The sequence below is a fragment of the Nomascus leucogenys genome, chromosome 24, assembly GCF_006542625.1.
Source record: "Nomascus leucogenys isolate Asia chromosome 24, Asia_NLE_v1, whole genome shotgun sequence".
NCBI classification, from domain to species: Eukaryota; Metazoa; Chordata; class Mammalia; order Primates; family Hylobatidae; genus Nomascus; species Nomascus leucogenys.
Genome location: NC_044404.1, coordinates 29060320 through 29075795, shown reverse-complemented (window position 1 = coordinate 29075795; position 15476 = coordinate 29060320). Strand labels below are relative to the sequence as shown.

Here is a 15476-nt window from a genome sequence, read left to right as displayed (position 1 = left end):
CTCTGGGTCTCGGTTTCCTCATCTGGAAAGGAAAATCCTCAGCCCTCCCTCAGTGATGGCACTTTCCCTGACTCCCACCACCCTCAGATGAAGAGAGGCCCCCAGTTATTCAATCTGGTAGCACCCCAAACTTTTCCTCCACTGTTTGCAATTAGCAAGTACGTTTCTTTCCTAAAGAAGCACAGCCTGTAATAAGAGCTAGCCATATCTAACATATCGAGTGCCCAGCACAATTCTTAAGTCACTTATTCCCTAGAATATCCCTATGGCAGGGGCACTATCATTGTTCCTCTTGTGCCAACGAGAAAACCGAGGCCCAGAAGAGTTAAGCTACTTGCTCATTAAATGGCAGCACTAGGATTCGAACCCAGGCTTGAATCCACCTGACTCTGAGACCCTGCTGTCCCCACTGCTCTCTCTGCTTCCCTGATTAAGGGGCATTGATGGGCATGAAAAAACCTGGCACTTATTTGACAAACAATTTGGCCAACACCAACTGGCACCCACAGGAATCAATAGCTCCAGACGGACAAGGCCCAGGAGGATCTGAGGGTTTTCGCAGGCAGGACTTCACAGACAACAGGGCTCATTCCAACACCTTGGGAAGATTCCAGTGGCTTTTTCACACCAGCCCCACCACCAGTTACCCACGGTGATAAGTCTTTCATTTAAAATTTGCATAGAAGGATCCACGAAAATCAACATGGCTTTCCATTCGAAACCACAAAAACCTGGCCTCCACTGTTTGGAAAAGAAGGAAGTGGAAGCCAGACCAGCAAGTGGAGGGCAGAGAAGAACAAAGAGAGAGAAGGTGCTGAGGCGCAGCTCAGCTCATCTCCTGGACACGTTTTGTTTTTTTTTGGTTTTTTTTTTTTTTTTTGAGACAGAGTCTTGCTCTGTCTGCCAGGCTGGAGTACAGTGCAGTGCAGTGGAGTGATCTTGGCTCACTGCAACCTCTGCCTCCCAGGTTCAAGCAATTCTTGTGCCTTAGCCTCCCAAGTAGCTGGGATTACAGGCACCCGCCACCATGCCCGGCTAATTTTTGTATTTTTACTAGAGACAGGGTTTCACCACGTTAGCCAGGCTGGTCTTGAACTCCTAACCTCAAGCGATCTGCCTGCCTCTGCCTCCTCAAGTGCTGAGATTACAGGTGTGAGCCACTGCACCTAGCACCTTTTGAGTTTCCAAGCATCACCTCTGCCCAAGCTCAGTGCCCCTTCCTCCTCACCATCAGTCAACCATACCCATCTCACCAAAATGCTGACCACTCCTGCCCAAGGGCATATTTTCTCAAAACTAGCAGCACGGATCGTCCCCACTATCCACATAGCAATTAGCCTGGTCCCGACTTCCCTGGGTCAGTCCTGACTCCCCAACTCATCAGTGAATCCCAGGAGCAGAGCCCGTGTTTCCTGCCTCTCTCTGTCTCTCAACAAGACCCAGCAGTTAGGCATGAGCCCACACCACCCTGATCTCCCACTCTCTCTAGCACCCACTGGAGGATTTAGTGCAGTCACGCCTCACCCTGTCTCCTCCCATGCCTATCACCACACATTTGCACATACTGTGCCTTCTCTACACATGCCCTTTCCTTCCCATCTCTGCCGTCTGAATCCTACCCATCCCTCAAGGCGCAGCATGATGCAGTAGAAACAAGTTTGCAATTCAGAAAGACTTGCATTTAAGTCCTGACTCTGCCACTTTCTGGCTGTTTAACCTGGACAAGTGACTTCCCCTCTCCAAGCCTCTGTTTCCTGATTTGTAAGCTGAAGGGTTAATAATAGCTACTAAGCAGGCAGGTGCGGCGGCTCACACCTGTAATCCCAGCACTTTAGGAGGCCAAGGCGGGTGGATCACTTGAGGTCAGGAGTTCGAGACCAGCCTGGCCAACATAGTGAAACCCCGTCTCTGCAAAAAATACAAAAATTAGCCAGGCGTGGTGGCAGGTGCCTGTAACCCCAGCTACTAGGGAAGCTGAGGCAAGAGAATCACTTGAACCCGGGAGGCAGAGGGTTGCAGTGAGCCAGGATTGCACCACTGCACTCCGGCCTAGGCAGCAGAGTGAGACCCCATTTCAAAAAAAAAAAACACACCTACTAAGCAGGGTAAAACGGTACAAAATGGTGAAAATTTAATGAGAGAGATTGTTACAAGGAGAATATGATTAATAAGTACATAACACTGAGTTTAAAAACATAAATAAAATGGCCAAATACCTAGACAAATATAACTTATCAAAAATATAACTTTCTATTTTTAAAAAAATAGAAAGCCTGAATAGTTGTTTAGTCCTTTAAATATATCAAATTAGAAGTTTAAAATCTGGCCAGACAAGGTGGCTCACACCTGTAATCCCAGCACTTTGAGAGGCAAAGACAGGTAAATCGCTTGGGCCCAGGCGTCCGAGACCAACCTGGACAACATGACAAGACCCTGTCTCTACAAAAAATACACACACACAAAAAAGTAGCGAGGCATGACAGTGGGCACCTGTAGTCCCAGCTATTCAGGAGGCTGAGGTGGGAGGATCACTTGAGCCCAGGAGGTTGAGGTTGCAGTGAACCATGATCACACCACTATAGTCCAGCCTGGGCAACAGAGTGAAACCCTATCTCAAAAAGAAAAAAAAAAGAAAAGAAACATCATAATCATCATGACCAAGTTGAATTTATCCCAGGAATTTAAGGTAATTTTTTAAAAATCTAAAAATGTCACTCATCCCATTGGCAGACAAAAGGGGAAAAAATAATTATCACAATAATTGCAGAAAAAAGTATTTGGTAAGTTTAATGCCCACTTAAAACCTCTCAGCAAACTAAAAACTAACGGGAACTTGGTCAGCCTGATAAAAACATTTCTGCCAAAACCCCAAAGCAATTTTCATTCTGTGTTTAAATGTTAGAAACATTCCTGTTAAAGTCAGGAACAGAAGACAAGGATTCCAGCTACAACCACTCTATTCAACACAGTACCGGAGGTCCCAGCCAGAAAAACATGGGGAAAAAGAATAAGAAATGGGAAAGAAGAAACAACTATTTCTTCTGCAAAGGATATTCACAGATCCTTTAACTGCTCAGAAAGCCTGAAACATTCTACAGACAAATGAGAATAAGAAAGCATATCAAGAAGTATGAATATAAGGCTGGGCATGGTGGCTCACGCCTGTACTCTCAGCACTTCGAGAGGCCCAGGTGGGTGGATCACCTGAGGTCGGGAGTACAAGACTAGCCTGGTCAACATGGTGAAACCCCGACTCTACTAAAAAAAATACAAAAATTAGCTGGGCCTGGTGGCGCATGTCTGTAATCTCAGCTACTTGGGAGGCTGAGGCAGGAGAATCACTTGAACCCTGGAGGCAGAGGTTGGAGTGAGCCGAGATTGCGCCACTGCACTCCAGCCTGGGTGACAGAGTGAGACTCCGTCTCACAAAAAAAAAAGAAGTATGAATATAAGATCAATATGCAATCAAAAATAAACTGCATTTCTCTATATAAGAAATAGAATTGTAATATTTGAAAGGTGTACCATTTGCAATAGAAGTCAAAAATAAAGAATCTAGGGACACCTATCTAAAAAAAGATGTACAAGATTTTATGGAGAAAATTATGGAAAGACATTCAAGACCTAAATAAATGGGGCAATATACATCACTTTCATGGGTGGAAAGACAATTTCATAAGATGGCGATTCTTCCCAAATTGATCTATAAATTCAATACAAAACCATCCAACAAAGTTTTTCAAGAAACTTAAAGAGATGACTCTAAAATTTACAACAAAGAGAATTAGCTGGGCGTGATGGCTCATGCCTGTAATCCCAACACTTTAGGAGGCTGAGGCGGGCAGATCACTAGAGCCCAGGAGTTTGAGACCAGCCTGGAGTAACATAGTGAAACTCCGTCTCTACCGAAAAAAAACAAAATGCAAAGATTAGCCAGGCATGGTGGTGTGCCCCTGTAGTCCCAGCTCCTCAGGAGGCTGAGGTGGGAGATCGCTCAAGCCCAGAAGACGAAGGTTGCAGTGAGCCGATATTGTGCCACTGCACTCCAGCCTGGGTGACAGAGCTAGACCCTATCTCATTAAGAAAGAGAGAGAGAATGAAAACAAAAATAGCCAAGACATCCTTGATGAAGCACAAAGTTGGCACGGCTTCATGTTTCAGATATCAAGACTTAAATAGCCTCAATAATTAGACCATGTGGTTGGGAATCAACCAAACCGACCAATGAAAGAAACAGGGAACTGAAAAATGATCCACATATCTGTAGAAATGTGGTGTGCGGGAAAGATGGCACTGCAAATCAGCAGGGAAAGCGTGAACTATAATAAATGATGCTGGGACAGTGGCTTATCGCCATGTAAAAAATAAAATCCTTAATTTATACCACCACACACAAAAATCAATTCCAGATGGAAAAAGATTTAAATATAAAATGTAAAATGTCATAAGTTCTAGAAAAAAAGCAAAAAATACTTTATAACTTTGGGTAGGGAAAACTTCTTTAAAAAACACAAAAAGTGGAAATCACAAAGGAAAAGACTGATGAATTTAAATGCGCGAAAATAAAAACCTTCTGTTCATCCAAAGACACTATAAATAACCTAGGAAGATAAGCCGCAAATTGGGAGGAGATATTTGCAATTCATAAGTGACAAATGATTATTATCCTAAATATATAAAGAACTCCTAAAAACCACTAAGAAAGCAACAGAAAACCCAATAGAAAATTAGGTGAAAGACATGAACAGGCATTTCACGGAAAAAGAGACCTGAATGGCCATTGATGACTTGAAAATATGTTCAACCTCATTAGTCACCAGTGAAATGCAAATTAAGACTATAGAGAATTACCATTTTATACAAACTAATGTGGCAGAAGTGAAAAAGGCTGGCAAATTTTGATCTTGATGTAGAGCAACAGAAAGTCTTACACACTGCTGCTAGGAAAGAAAACAGGCAGAGCTGCTTTGGAAAGCAACTTGGCACTCTTATTGAGCTAAAGATGCACGTACTCCATAATCCAGCAATTCTATTTCTAGAACCTTGCGTGCAGGTGCATCTAGGCATCCACATCAGAATATTCACAGCAGTCTCATTTGTGATAACAAGAAAACTAAAAACCAATCGAATGCCCACGGATGGCAGAATGAAGAAGTCAATTGTGATACAGCCATACAATGGGAAACTACGCATCAGAGAAAGTAAATGAACTGCAGCAAAACATCCACATGGGTAAATTTAAATATGATGTGGAGTTAAGAAGTAGTGTGTGATTTCATTTTTATAAAGGATGAAAATGAGCAAAACTATACAATGCATTGTTTGGGGATATATGTACACATGGTAAAACTACCCCCAAAAGGCCAGGTGCAGTGGCTCATGCCTGTAATCCCAGCACTTTGGGAGGCCGAGGCGGGTGGATCATGAGGTCAGGAGATCGAGACCATCCTGGCTAACACGGTGAAATCCTGTCTCTATTAAAAATACAAAAAATTAGCCGGGCGCAGTGGCAGGCGCCTGTAGTCCCAGCTACTCGGGAGGCTGAGGCAGAAGAATGGCGTGAATGCGGGAGGCGGAGCTTGCAGTGAGCGGAGATCGCGCCACTGCACTCCAGCCTGGGTAACAGAGGGAGATTCCATCTCAAAAAAAAAAAAAAAAAAAAAAAAACTACCCCTAAAAAAGGTAGGAAAATTATAAACACAAATTTCAAGGGAGGCTGGGCACAGTGACTCACGCCAGTAATCCCAACATTTTGGGAGGCTGAGGCGGGCAGATCAACTGAGGTCTGGAGTTCGAGACCAGCGTGGCTAACATGGTGAAACCCTGTCTCTACTAAAAATACAAAAACTGGCCAGGCGCGGTGGCTCACGCCTGTAATCCCAGCACTCCGGGAGGCCAAGGTGGGTGGATCACCTAAGGTCAGGAGTTCAAGACCAGCCTGGCCAACATGGTGAAAGCCCATCTCTATTAAAAATGCAAAAATTATCTGGGTGTGGTGGCACACACCTGTAATCTCAGCTACTTGGGAGGCTGAGCCAGGAGAATTGCTCCAACCCGGGAGGCAGAGGTTACAGTGAGCCAAGATGGCGCCACTGCACTCCAGCCTGGGCAACAGAGTGAGACTCCACCTCAAAAAAACAAAAAAATTAGCCGGGTATGGTGGCAGGTGCCTGTAATCCCAGCTACTTGGGAGGTTGAGGCAGGAAAATCATTTGAACCTGGGAGGCGGAGGTTACAGCGAGCCGAGATCATGCCACTGCACCCCAGCCTGGGTGATAGAGTAAGACTCCATATCAAAAAAAAAAAAAAAAAAACACAACAATTTCAAGGGAATATTTACATCTAAGAAAGAGGTAGGGGATATAGCTAGGGAGGTGTATGTACCAAGATAATGTTCTAATTCACCAATGAGGTTCATTGCTGTTTGTTGTATTGTTATGATTTTATGACTTTCATAAACATTACATATTCTCTTCTGTACAAATCAACACTAAACAGAATAAAAAGATGTGGGATGAAGCAAGTTAAGACACAGACCTAGTACATGACGGCTGACTCACTATATTCTGTGAATACAAGCAGAGCTCTAAGTGACTTTGCACACATTATCTCATTTAGTCTTCACACTGGCCCTACCGGCAGAGGCAATCGGCCTTCCCATTCTATACACGAGGAAACAGAAATCCAGAGGGCGTAAGCGACTTGCCCCAGGTCGCATAGCTAAGAGAGGGAGAGGCGGGTCCAGGTCTGACTCTATCGGTCTCTCTCAGCCACTGTATCCCCACCTCTCACCTAACAGGTGCTCAATAAGGGGTGAGGCCACTCTGATCCCTCTGTTCCTACAGCAGCACCCTCCTCCTTGACAACTGTCACAATGGACCTTGCATTCCTCTTACACTAGCAGAATTCCTTGCAAGCTCCTCCAGTACACAATGCAAAAACGCCACCTGTGCGGCTCTGTATCCAGCAGGTATCCAGCAGGAGCACCATAGATGCTTCACTTTTGGTTGCAGGTGTTACAGAACTCATCTGATGTGGGGACCCTATTGTCTCAGGTCAGGAGCCCCAGAGCCATGAAGAAGGGGTAGGAGGGCCAGGCACTCACCCCGGGTGCTGTAGCCATGGGTGTCCATGAAGGACAGGCCCAGCCGCTCGTCCTCCTGCAGGGTGCTCTGGTCTGTGAAGCTGCGGTCCACGGCGCTCATCATGTGTGTCTTCTCCTGGCGGTAGTTGACGGTGGCCTTGGTCATGTTCACCGGCTTCCTGGAGAGGGGGGTTGAGGGGAGACACAGGCACTGTGTGGGGCTGGACACCACCCAGAGGTGGGTGGGGAGGCCCTGGAGTAAGGGGACCTCAAGGCCAGGAGCCAGCAGCTGTCCTGGAAGCATCTCTGGATGCTGAGGGCTCTGCCTCCATCCTTCACTCACTAGATCCAGAGCTGCTTCTTCCCTGAAAAGGGCTTGGCAGAGCCCGTCCTAGGGACCTTTGCGAAGGGAAAGGGGTGGAGCAGCAGTGGCCTCAGGCTGGGATCTCACTCCTAAGTTTCACTGGCTCCCTGGGCTTAGGAAATGGGAAAGAAAGTCACTCCAGGGCTAATTTGGTGTCACAGCAGACAGCTCCCCTCACCCCCACTGCACCCCAAACTAGGAAAATGGCTGGCCCAGCTCCAGGCCCAGCATGTCCCCACCTCTCTCTCTCTTCCCCATGTTAAACAGGGACCGCTCTCCAGACTCCTCTTTCTCCTGCAGGAAGGAGAGACTACACCCTTCCTTCCCCGCAGAGGGTCTGGCTCGTGCTCAGCCAGGCCTCGGGGGCTTCCCCCACGCACAGAATGAACTCCACACTTGGCTTCTCCCTACTCCCAGTAGCACCTAGGATGGTCCCAGCATAGACCACCACAGACTTGTAAAGAGACCCACAGAAGGTCCAGATTCCCACCACTGCCCACCAGTCTGTCCTGCTGCTCAGAGCAGCAGGGAAGAGAAAGAGAGGCCTCCTCTTCCTCCAGGCCCAGCTTCACGGATGAGGATGGCAGTTTGCGACTTCAAAGGAACTTAGAGGAAAGTGGGAGGGAGAAAAGGAGGTGGGGAGACAGGGCCATGGACAGAGGACAGCCGGCCAGGCTGGCTGAACATGGAGCCCAGAGAGGACCCATCACTGAGCGGATGCTGGCCTAGAGGGCGGTCTCCGGGGATGTGCCACAGGCTCCGTTCCCAGCCCAGGACTCCTGGCCTACCTGGAAGAAGAGCTACAGAAACAAACCAACCCGATCCCCAGAAGATGGAACCCGGGAGGGACACCTAACGCTGTTGGCATCCGGCTGAGCTCAATGTGAGATTAAGCAGATGGAATTTGATACAGATTCTTTGAAAAGTTCTGCATCTGGTTTTGAAAACTAACTGCACAAGCAGCAGGGAGGGAGAGCTGCCTGTCCACAGCCCCTGCAGAAGCCGAGTTGGAGGCTCAGCGCGAGTCGCTGGGTGTTGAGTTGCTGGAAAAGCTCGTGTTGGGAAACAGCAAGGTAAGGAGCCGTCCAGGGAGGAGGAGGTGAGAGACCCACTGTCCTCAGGGCTGGCCTGGCGCCCTCTGGGCCTACGCTTCAAGGGAGGGAAAACCAGGACAGGTGCGGAAGGAATGTTCCGGAAGGCTTGCAGAGTAGAAGACAGAGACAGAAGACAGAGGAGCATCGGCAGGCTGTGGAGTCAGCAGGGGCCTGGGTTGTGTCCCAGCTCTGGCACATTCTGTGACCTCCCACAAGTCCCTTGGTCTCTCTGAGCCTCAGTTTCCTCATCAGTAAAGTGGGAGTGATAAGAGCTCCTATTTCTCAGAGCTGTTGTGAGGATTCTGTCAAGAACTGAGCACAGGGCTTGGCCCAGAGGAGGCTCCCAGGAAATGGTGGGTCTGCAGAGCTGGGGCTGCCCGGCTGGAGAAGGGACTTGTAGGGGCCTGAGAGTTGCCTGTGCTGTGGGAGGAGCTGCCAGTCTCAGAACAGGTAGGCCCCGCCCACACGCACACAAGCACACACATGCACATGGACGTGGGCTCCAGAGAGTGTCCCGAACGTGGATTTGGTTGGAAGTCAGGACATCCTTCTAACCACGAGAACAGTGGACGTAAGGGGCTGCTCTGGTGGTGAAGGGGACATTGAGGCTCAGGGGCTTGCTGGGGGTGACTCAGCAGGGCCAGCTCTGAACCCATGCCTCTTAGGGGCAGAACCAGCACTCGTGACCACGACTTGAGGAAGATGCAGAGGGGAGGGACAGAGCAGAAAGTCAGAGGCCGAGGTGACCAGGGAGAACGGGGTGGACACCAGGCCAGGCTGGGCGCAGTGAGACTAGGCCCAACCAGAGAAGGCGGGCGGGGGGGATCTCCCCCTAGGCAGGGCCGGGACTCCCGGGCCAGGTAGAGCTACTTACGGGTAGTAGGAGTAGGCATAGCGGTCTCTCCTGGCAGCGTGCAAAGAGAGAACAGCACAGTTGTGTCCGAGGTCCGTCCACCAAGGCCGGGCTGAGGCAATGCCCAGGCAGCAGGGTGGGGCCTGGGTGCCGCCCAGGCTGGGGAGGGGGCTGGCCAGGGACTGGACAGGTCAGAAGGACCTTCCTGGTCCCAAGAGCTGGTCAGCCTCAGATATTAATGACCAGGACCCAAGGCCCTTCTGAAACCTTCCCTAAGCCTACTGCAGGAGTGAGGAGGAGGTGGGAAAAGGGCCTAGGGGGCCACAGAGCTTTCACACGCAGTCACACACATATGCACACTCACACAGACACACATGTAGATATATGCCCACATACACTCATACATGGAGAAACACATTATCAACACACACAAATGCAGACACACAGATGCAGACATGCATGCACATGTATTCAAACACACTTGACACACACTTAGACATATATTCACAAACACACACACATACACATTAGACGTCCCCTGACACACACAGACTCGTACTCTCTAGGCTAACTGTGCTTACCAGGGTTGTTCTCGTCCCTGCAAACAGCACCCCACCCTCCCTCCCTGCAGGGCCCTCTGCCCCTAAGGGGTCAGCCCTTTTGTCTGCACCTCCACCTGGGTGGGGACAGAAAGGGGGCAGGGTGGAGAGGACTCCAGATGTATGCCCAGGACACACCTAGGGCCCACCCTCACCACTAAAGGAGACAGGTCATCCCCTCTGGGAGTACCTGGGGCACAGCTTCCATCAAGAGCCCTACCTTACCGCAAAGCACCCACAGTGTAAAGCAGGTCGGATTCCCATTTCACAGGCGAGGAAGCTGAGTCAGGGAACATGGGCTGCCTGGGCCTCTCTGGGGGTCAGTGGCAGAGTCCAGAGCAAACACCTGGCCCAGGACCCTGGTCCTGGAACCTCCTCTGTGCTCCCCTCCCAGGCTCTCCAGAGGCCTCCATTCACTTGCCCCCACATCACCCTGTCGGCAGGGACCCCAAAGAATGGCCTTCCACAGGAAATCCTGCAGATGAAGGGGAGGAGAGCAGAAGACGGACCAGCAAAGGCAGGAGCTGGACCCCAGGTCACACAGCACATCTCCTCCATCCCAGGGAGAGAGGGGAGGGTCCAGGGCGCTGGGGCTGTCGCAGAGGCCCCACGAGGGAGGATGCGGTTGAAGAAATGGCATTCTTCTGGCCTCAGTTGACACATTGTGCTTCAAAAGGGCCTTCCAGGACCACTGTCCCACGAGTGCCAGCTACATGATGTCTCCTGCATTCTCTTTGCCCCCAACACCCAGCACCCTGTTCTTTTCACAATTTGTAATTATCTCTTCTATTTGTGCTTTTTCTAATTTCATGCCAGGCTTTCCACTGGCTACAAAGTACAGGAGGACAGGATCCTTGTCTTTTTGTCTCCCTTGGTTGCCCCAGGGTCCCACACATTGTAATCCCACAATAAATATTTTGTTGAATGGAATAATCAATAAATGAGTAAAAATAAATAAAAGAACTTCACCTCCATGCGCTTCCACCTTCTTCTTTAAAAAGTGAGGTTAAGCCTGGGCACGGTGGCTCAGGCCTATAATCCCTGCACTTTGGGAGGCCGAGGCAGGTGGATCACCTGAGGTCAGGAGTTTGAGACCAACCTGGCCAACATGATGAAACCCTGTCTCTACTAAAAATACAAAAAATTAGCCGGGCGTGGTGGCGGGCGCCTGTAGTCCCAGCTACTCAGAAGGCTGAGGCAGGAGAATGGCGTGAACCCAGGAGGCAGAGCTTGCAGTGAGCTGAGATCGCGCCACCGCACTCAAGCCTGCGTGATAGAGCTTGAGTCCGTCTCGAAAAAAAAAACACATACATACATACATAGTGAGGTTAATAATAATCTCCCACAGGGACTGCTGTGAGGCTCCAGCACCGGGAAGCACCCAGCAGTGCCCACAAACCACTCCTCCCTACACCTCAGAGTGGGGAGACCTGACTCCCCTGGGCGTGGAGATATAGACAAGACAGGGCTTTCTCTGCCTTTCATGGAGTTCTTAAACCAGGAGGGGAGGCGAGCATTGAGCAAAACACTACAAGTAAGTAAATGACAAAGTGCAGGGAGAAGAAAGTGCTGCCACAGAGAAGGGTGGGGTATGGGGACTTCTGGAAGCAGAGCCAGGGGATCTGACCCGGCCTGGGGTCACCAGCCTCCCTTCCAGGCCCTGGAATTCCCCTACAGCAGATGCATCCAGTCTGATCGTCCACAGAGGCAGGGCAGGATGGAGAATCTGAAATCGCCTTCCAGCTGGCCTCTATTACCCATAATCCCCCTGGGACTCTCTCCTGCCTCCAGTAAGGCTCCATGGGAGTGTGGGAACTGCCCTCCTCAGCAACTTCCTACTCATTAGTTATGTTGGCACCCCACGTTGATCTGAACACCCACATCCCTGCCAGGGCTGCTGCATCCCATAATACCCACAATGCAGACTGCAAGGCCCTGAGGAGCACGGAAGGCCCTGAAGGCCAGGCTCAGATCCAGGGGGATGCAGTAGGCGCTACACAGTGAGACTGAATGGCTTTTAGAGGAAGTAAGAAGGTCTGGGGTGATGGGGGATGAGGGGTTCCTGGAGGCATCTGGGATAACCTGGGTTTATGGGGTAGCAAATACATAATGGAAGGTTTCCTAGTGAGGCCCTGACAACATTTCTGATCCACCCTGTCCTGGACCCAGCGCTCTCTTTGCAGTGCTCTCTTTGCTGCGCTCTCTTTGCAGCGCTCTCTTTGCAGCGCTCTCTTTGACACCCCCCACTCTGCCAAGCCTCTTCTTGAGGGTAGATTTCTAGGACCTCAAATACCACCTGAAACTGAAATCTGCCCCCTCCATTATAGCCCTCTCCAGCCCCAGCCCTACTTAAAGTCACTTCTCAGGCCCCCTGCTGGGGGAAACTCAGGGGCTTGCCACTCCGGGGGCACCGCCTGTGCACCAGACTCGGTGAGGCCTTCACATCTGTAGGCGAGCCTGAGTTGAAGTCAGACCCTACTGCTCATCAGCCAAGTGGCCTGGGCAAGGGGCTTTCATTACAGTTTCTTCATCCAGAAAAAAGGGAGTCAGTCAAGATCCAAGAAGGAAGTGTTCTCTGATGCATCCTGAGTGCCAGAACAGTGCCTGGTACACAGTAGGTGTCCAATAACTAATGTACTCATGGATGATGTGTGTGAAGCTCCTGGCACATAGTAATGCCTCATTAAATGATACTTTAAAATAGTTTCTCTTAAAGCTGTGCAGGAACAATGAGGGGAAAAATCAGAGTGTACCGCCCTGGCTGGGCCATGCCCCCCGCATCTCCTCTACTCCACTGCACACTCCACCCCTAGACTCTCTCTCTTGCTGGTGTCTGGCCTCAGGCAAGGTGGCTCCAGCCAGCTCTCTCTCATCTTCCTGGATCCTATTATCTGCTCCCGGCAGCCCAGAGATACAGCCAACTCATCCACGTGTGCCCAGCCTGGCAGCAGTAGGGGCTATAGAAGCCAGAGCCCAGGTGGGGAAGGGTGGAGCTGGCTCTGCCTCTGGCTCTCTGGGTAGCCTTGGGCAACCCTGTGTCCCCTCTAGGCCTCAGCATCCCCATCCCTCATTTAAGGTGCTTGGACCACAGTGTCCCACGGCTGCCTGGTGGGGAACATGGTGGGGCAGAGCTGGCAAGCAGAAAGGTGCCAGAAGCCCCCACCCGGCCTCCGGCCAGCACTGCTGCTCAGCCTTCATCTGCTCCATTTACTAGGCTCCCAGGGAAGAGTTTTCTGGTGTTTTGAAGGCAGGTTCTGTTTCTTTAAAAAGATTTGAAAACCACTAGACTAGATGGCTTTGAACTACCTGGCAGCTCTTACGTTCTGGGGCTCTGAGCCTCTACAATTCTAAAGCCTAAGATTCCTAGAGTCCTAAATCCTACATTTCTGAAACTGCAAGATCCTAGGTTCTGGATTCTACAATGTCCTGGGATTTATGCTGCCCTCTGCAAATCCGCTAGGAAACACATTTCATGCAAACACAGACTGGACCTTTGAGACATGAGGGATAGTAGGGGCGGCAGGGGGAGGGGTTTCTCAGTCACAGGCCCAGGAGGGCTCCTCAAGGATCCACAGGAACAGGGTCCAGGGCAAGTTGAGCCTGAGAGAAGGTGGATCCCAGGAAGAGCCATGGCTCAGGGCCCTTGGTTTAAAGAGGAGTGAGCTCCATCCTGTGCTCAGGTCAACTGCACAATCCCATAAGCAGGGCAGACACCTTGGCTGAAGGTCTGCAGGGGGGTAAGGGTTCAAAGCCAGGTCACCTCTATGCCCTCCCTATTGAAACAGGCCCAGGAGGCATAGCTCCTTGGCACCAGGCACTGAGTGCCCCTCCCTGGACGGCAGCACCTGGCACCAGCCAGAACTGTACTCCAGCCATGCCACTCCAGGGCAGCCCCATCTGCCCAGTCTCTGGCTTCCCACCACCCAGCTCAGATCCATCTGTAGAGGCGATGCCCAGGCTGGCAGCCCTCCACACACCTGCAGGACAGTTGCCCTACCTGCTCTTAGCCGCAAGTCCTCCGTGCCACCAGGCCTCTGAGGAGTAGAAGCCACTGGCGGGACAGGGCACCGGCCTCACTCACCCTTTGCGGATGATGACAATGATGGCACCCAGGAGAAGGATGAGGACAGCAAGCCCCCCAGCACAGATGCCCAGGATAAGCCCCATCTCCTCCGATCTCTGGGACACCTCCAGGGGCCGCTTGCTTTCCTTGCAGGCAGCTGGGGAGAACAAAGAAGAACAAGGGATCAGAGGAGAGACAGGGACCATCAAGGCCCTCCTGTAGGTGGCTGTGCCCAGGGAACAAACTGGGCTGCACAAACCACCCCACATCCTCAACATGCGTCCTGCCTTTCGAGCAAATCTACCTCCTCACCATCCCCGATACCTTCTGCACTTCCACACCACGGTCCTCACGGACATGGCTCCTTTGCCAGGAAGAGGTTCCCTCGCTCCCCACTTTCTCAGATCCTCCCAGCTCTCAGCAGATAGGAAAGAGCAGACACCTGGGCTTCAGCCCCACCCTCTTGCCCTCCTGGGAGGTAATAGGAATTACGAATTGTGTACCTAGGGCATGGTTAGTCCATCTCAGGATGGGAAACCAACCACATTCCCTGTCTGGAAGCAGGAAAGATACCTACAGCACAGGGCCCATGCTGACCTCACCTTCTCCCCCACCACAGGAAAGCCGGGCAGATACGTAACCCAGAACCAGCACCCAGTACCCACCACCCCCAAGGCCCAACTATAATGGCTCCTCTCCACAAGCCTGCTCCAGGCCCCTGCTATCAGCCTGGGAGAAGGCGCCCTTGAGGTAGGGCACATGGAAACCCAGCAGAGAAGCCCCTCCTGGCCCCAGGCCTGCCCAACCATCCTCCTCTACTCCCACAGCCCTAGGTCCTCAGGATCCATCTCCCCAGCGCTGGGCAGGTGAGAAACCTGCCGCTGAAAGGCTGCAGGAACTCAGCAGACTTACCTTTCCTGGCAATGCGGATGCAATTCAGCCGGGTCTCCTGGAGGCACAGATGGGGGTCTCAGCGCTGCTGAAGCCCCCACCTCTCCCTCCCCAGGGTGGGAACCTCAGACAGCGTTTCTTGGGCCTGTTCAGGGCTTTGTCTGGTGCTGATGGCATCAAGGGACACCCCACCCGAAGGCAGGCCTGGGGAGACCCTTGAGAGCGGGGCCTAGAGGGGAGGCACCTGCAGTGCCTTAGGAAAGGGGGATGAGATCGAAGGCAAAAGAGAAACAAATGTCATGGGGAAATGGGCGGGGCCTCGGACATCGGGGCGGGGCCTAGGGCCAGAGGTCCAGCTAGGAAGTCAGAAACCAGGCAAGAAACCAGGCAAGCAGCAGAGGAGAGAGGAGCCTGGAGGAAAAGGTGGGGCTTCAGTGAGGAGGCGGGTCCTAGGCCTTAACACAGGAATGCTGGAATCTGAGATGGACTCCTCTGGGAAGAGAAGCATCTAAGATAGAAGGCAGGGCC

General features: G+C 51.2%; 1 protein-coding gene across 10 annotated transcripts in view; it reads right to left on the bottom strand.

Moving 5' to 3' along the window:
* PTPRU (protein tyrosine phosphatase receptor type U) overlaps positions 1 to 15476 on the bottom strand; it is a 94371-nt gene that overhangs the window by 28245 nt on the left and 50650 nt on the right. For 7 of the 10 annotated variants that reach the window (XM_030805485.1, XM_030805491.1, XM_030805484.1 and 4 more), the window contains 4 exons: positions 14970 to 15006; positions 14076 to 14214; positions 9417 to 9446; positions 7106 to 7263 (listed from right to left, as the gene is read on the bottom strand). In XM_030805485.1, coding sequence (XP_030661345.1) covers positions 7106 to 7263; positions 9417 to 9446; positions 14076 to 14214; positions 14970 to 15006 — 364 coding nt within the window. The remainder of the gene's footprint in view (positions 1 to 7105; positions 7264 to 9416; positions 9447 to 14075; positions 14215 to 14969; positions 15007 to 15476) is intronic. The other 3 variants (XM_030805488.1, XM_030805489.1, XM_030805487.1) reach the window with 1 other exon arrangement.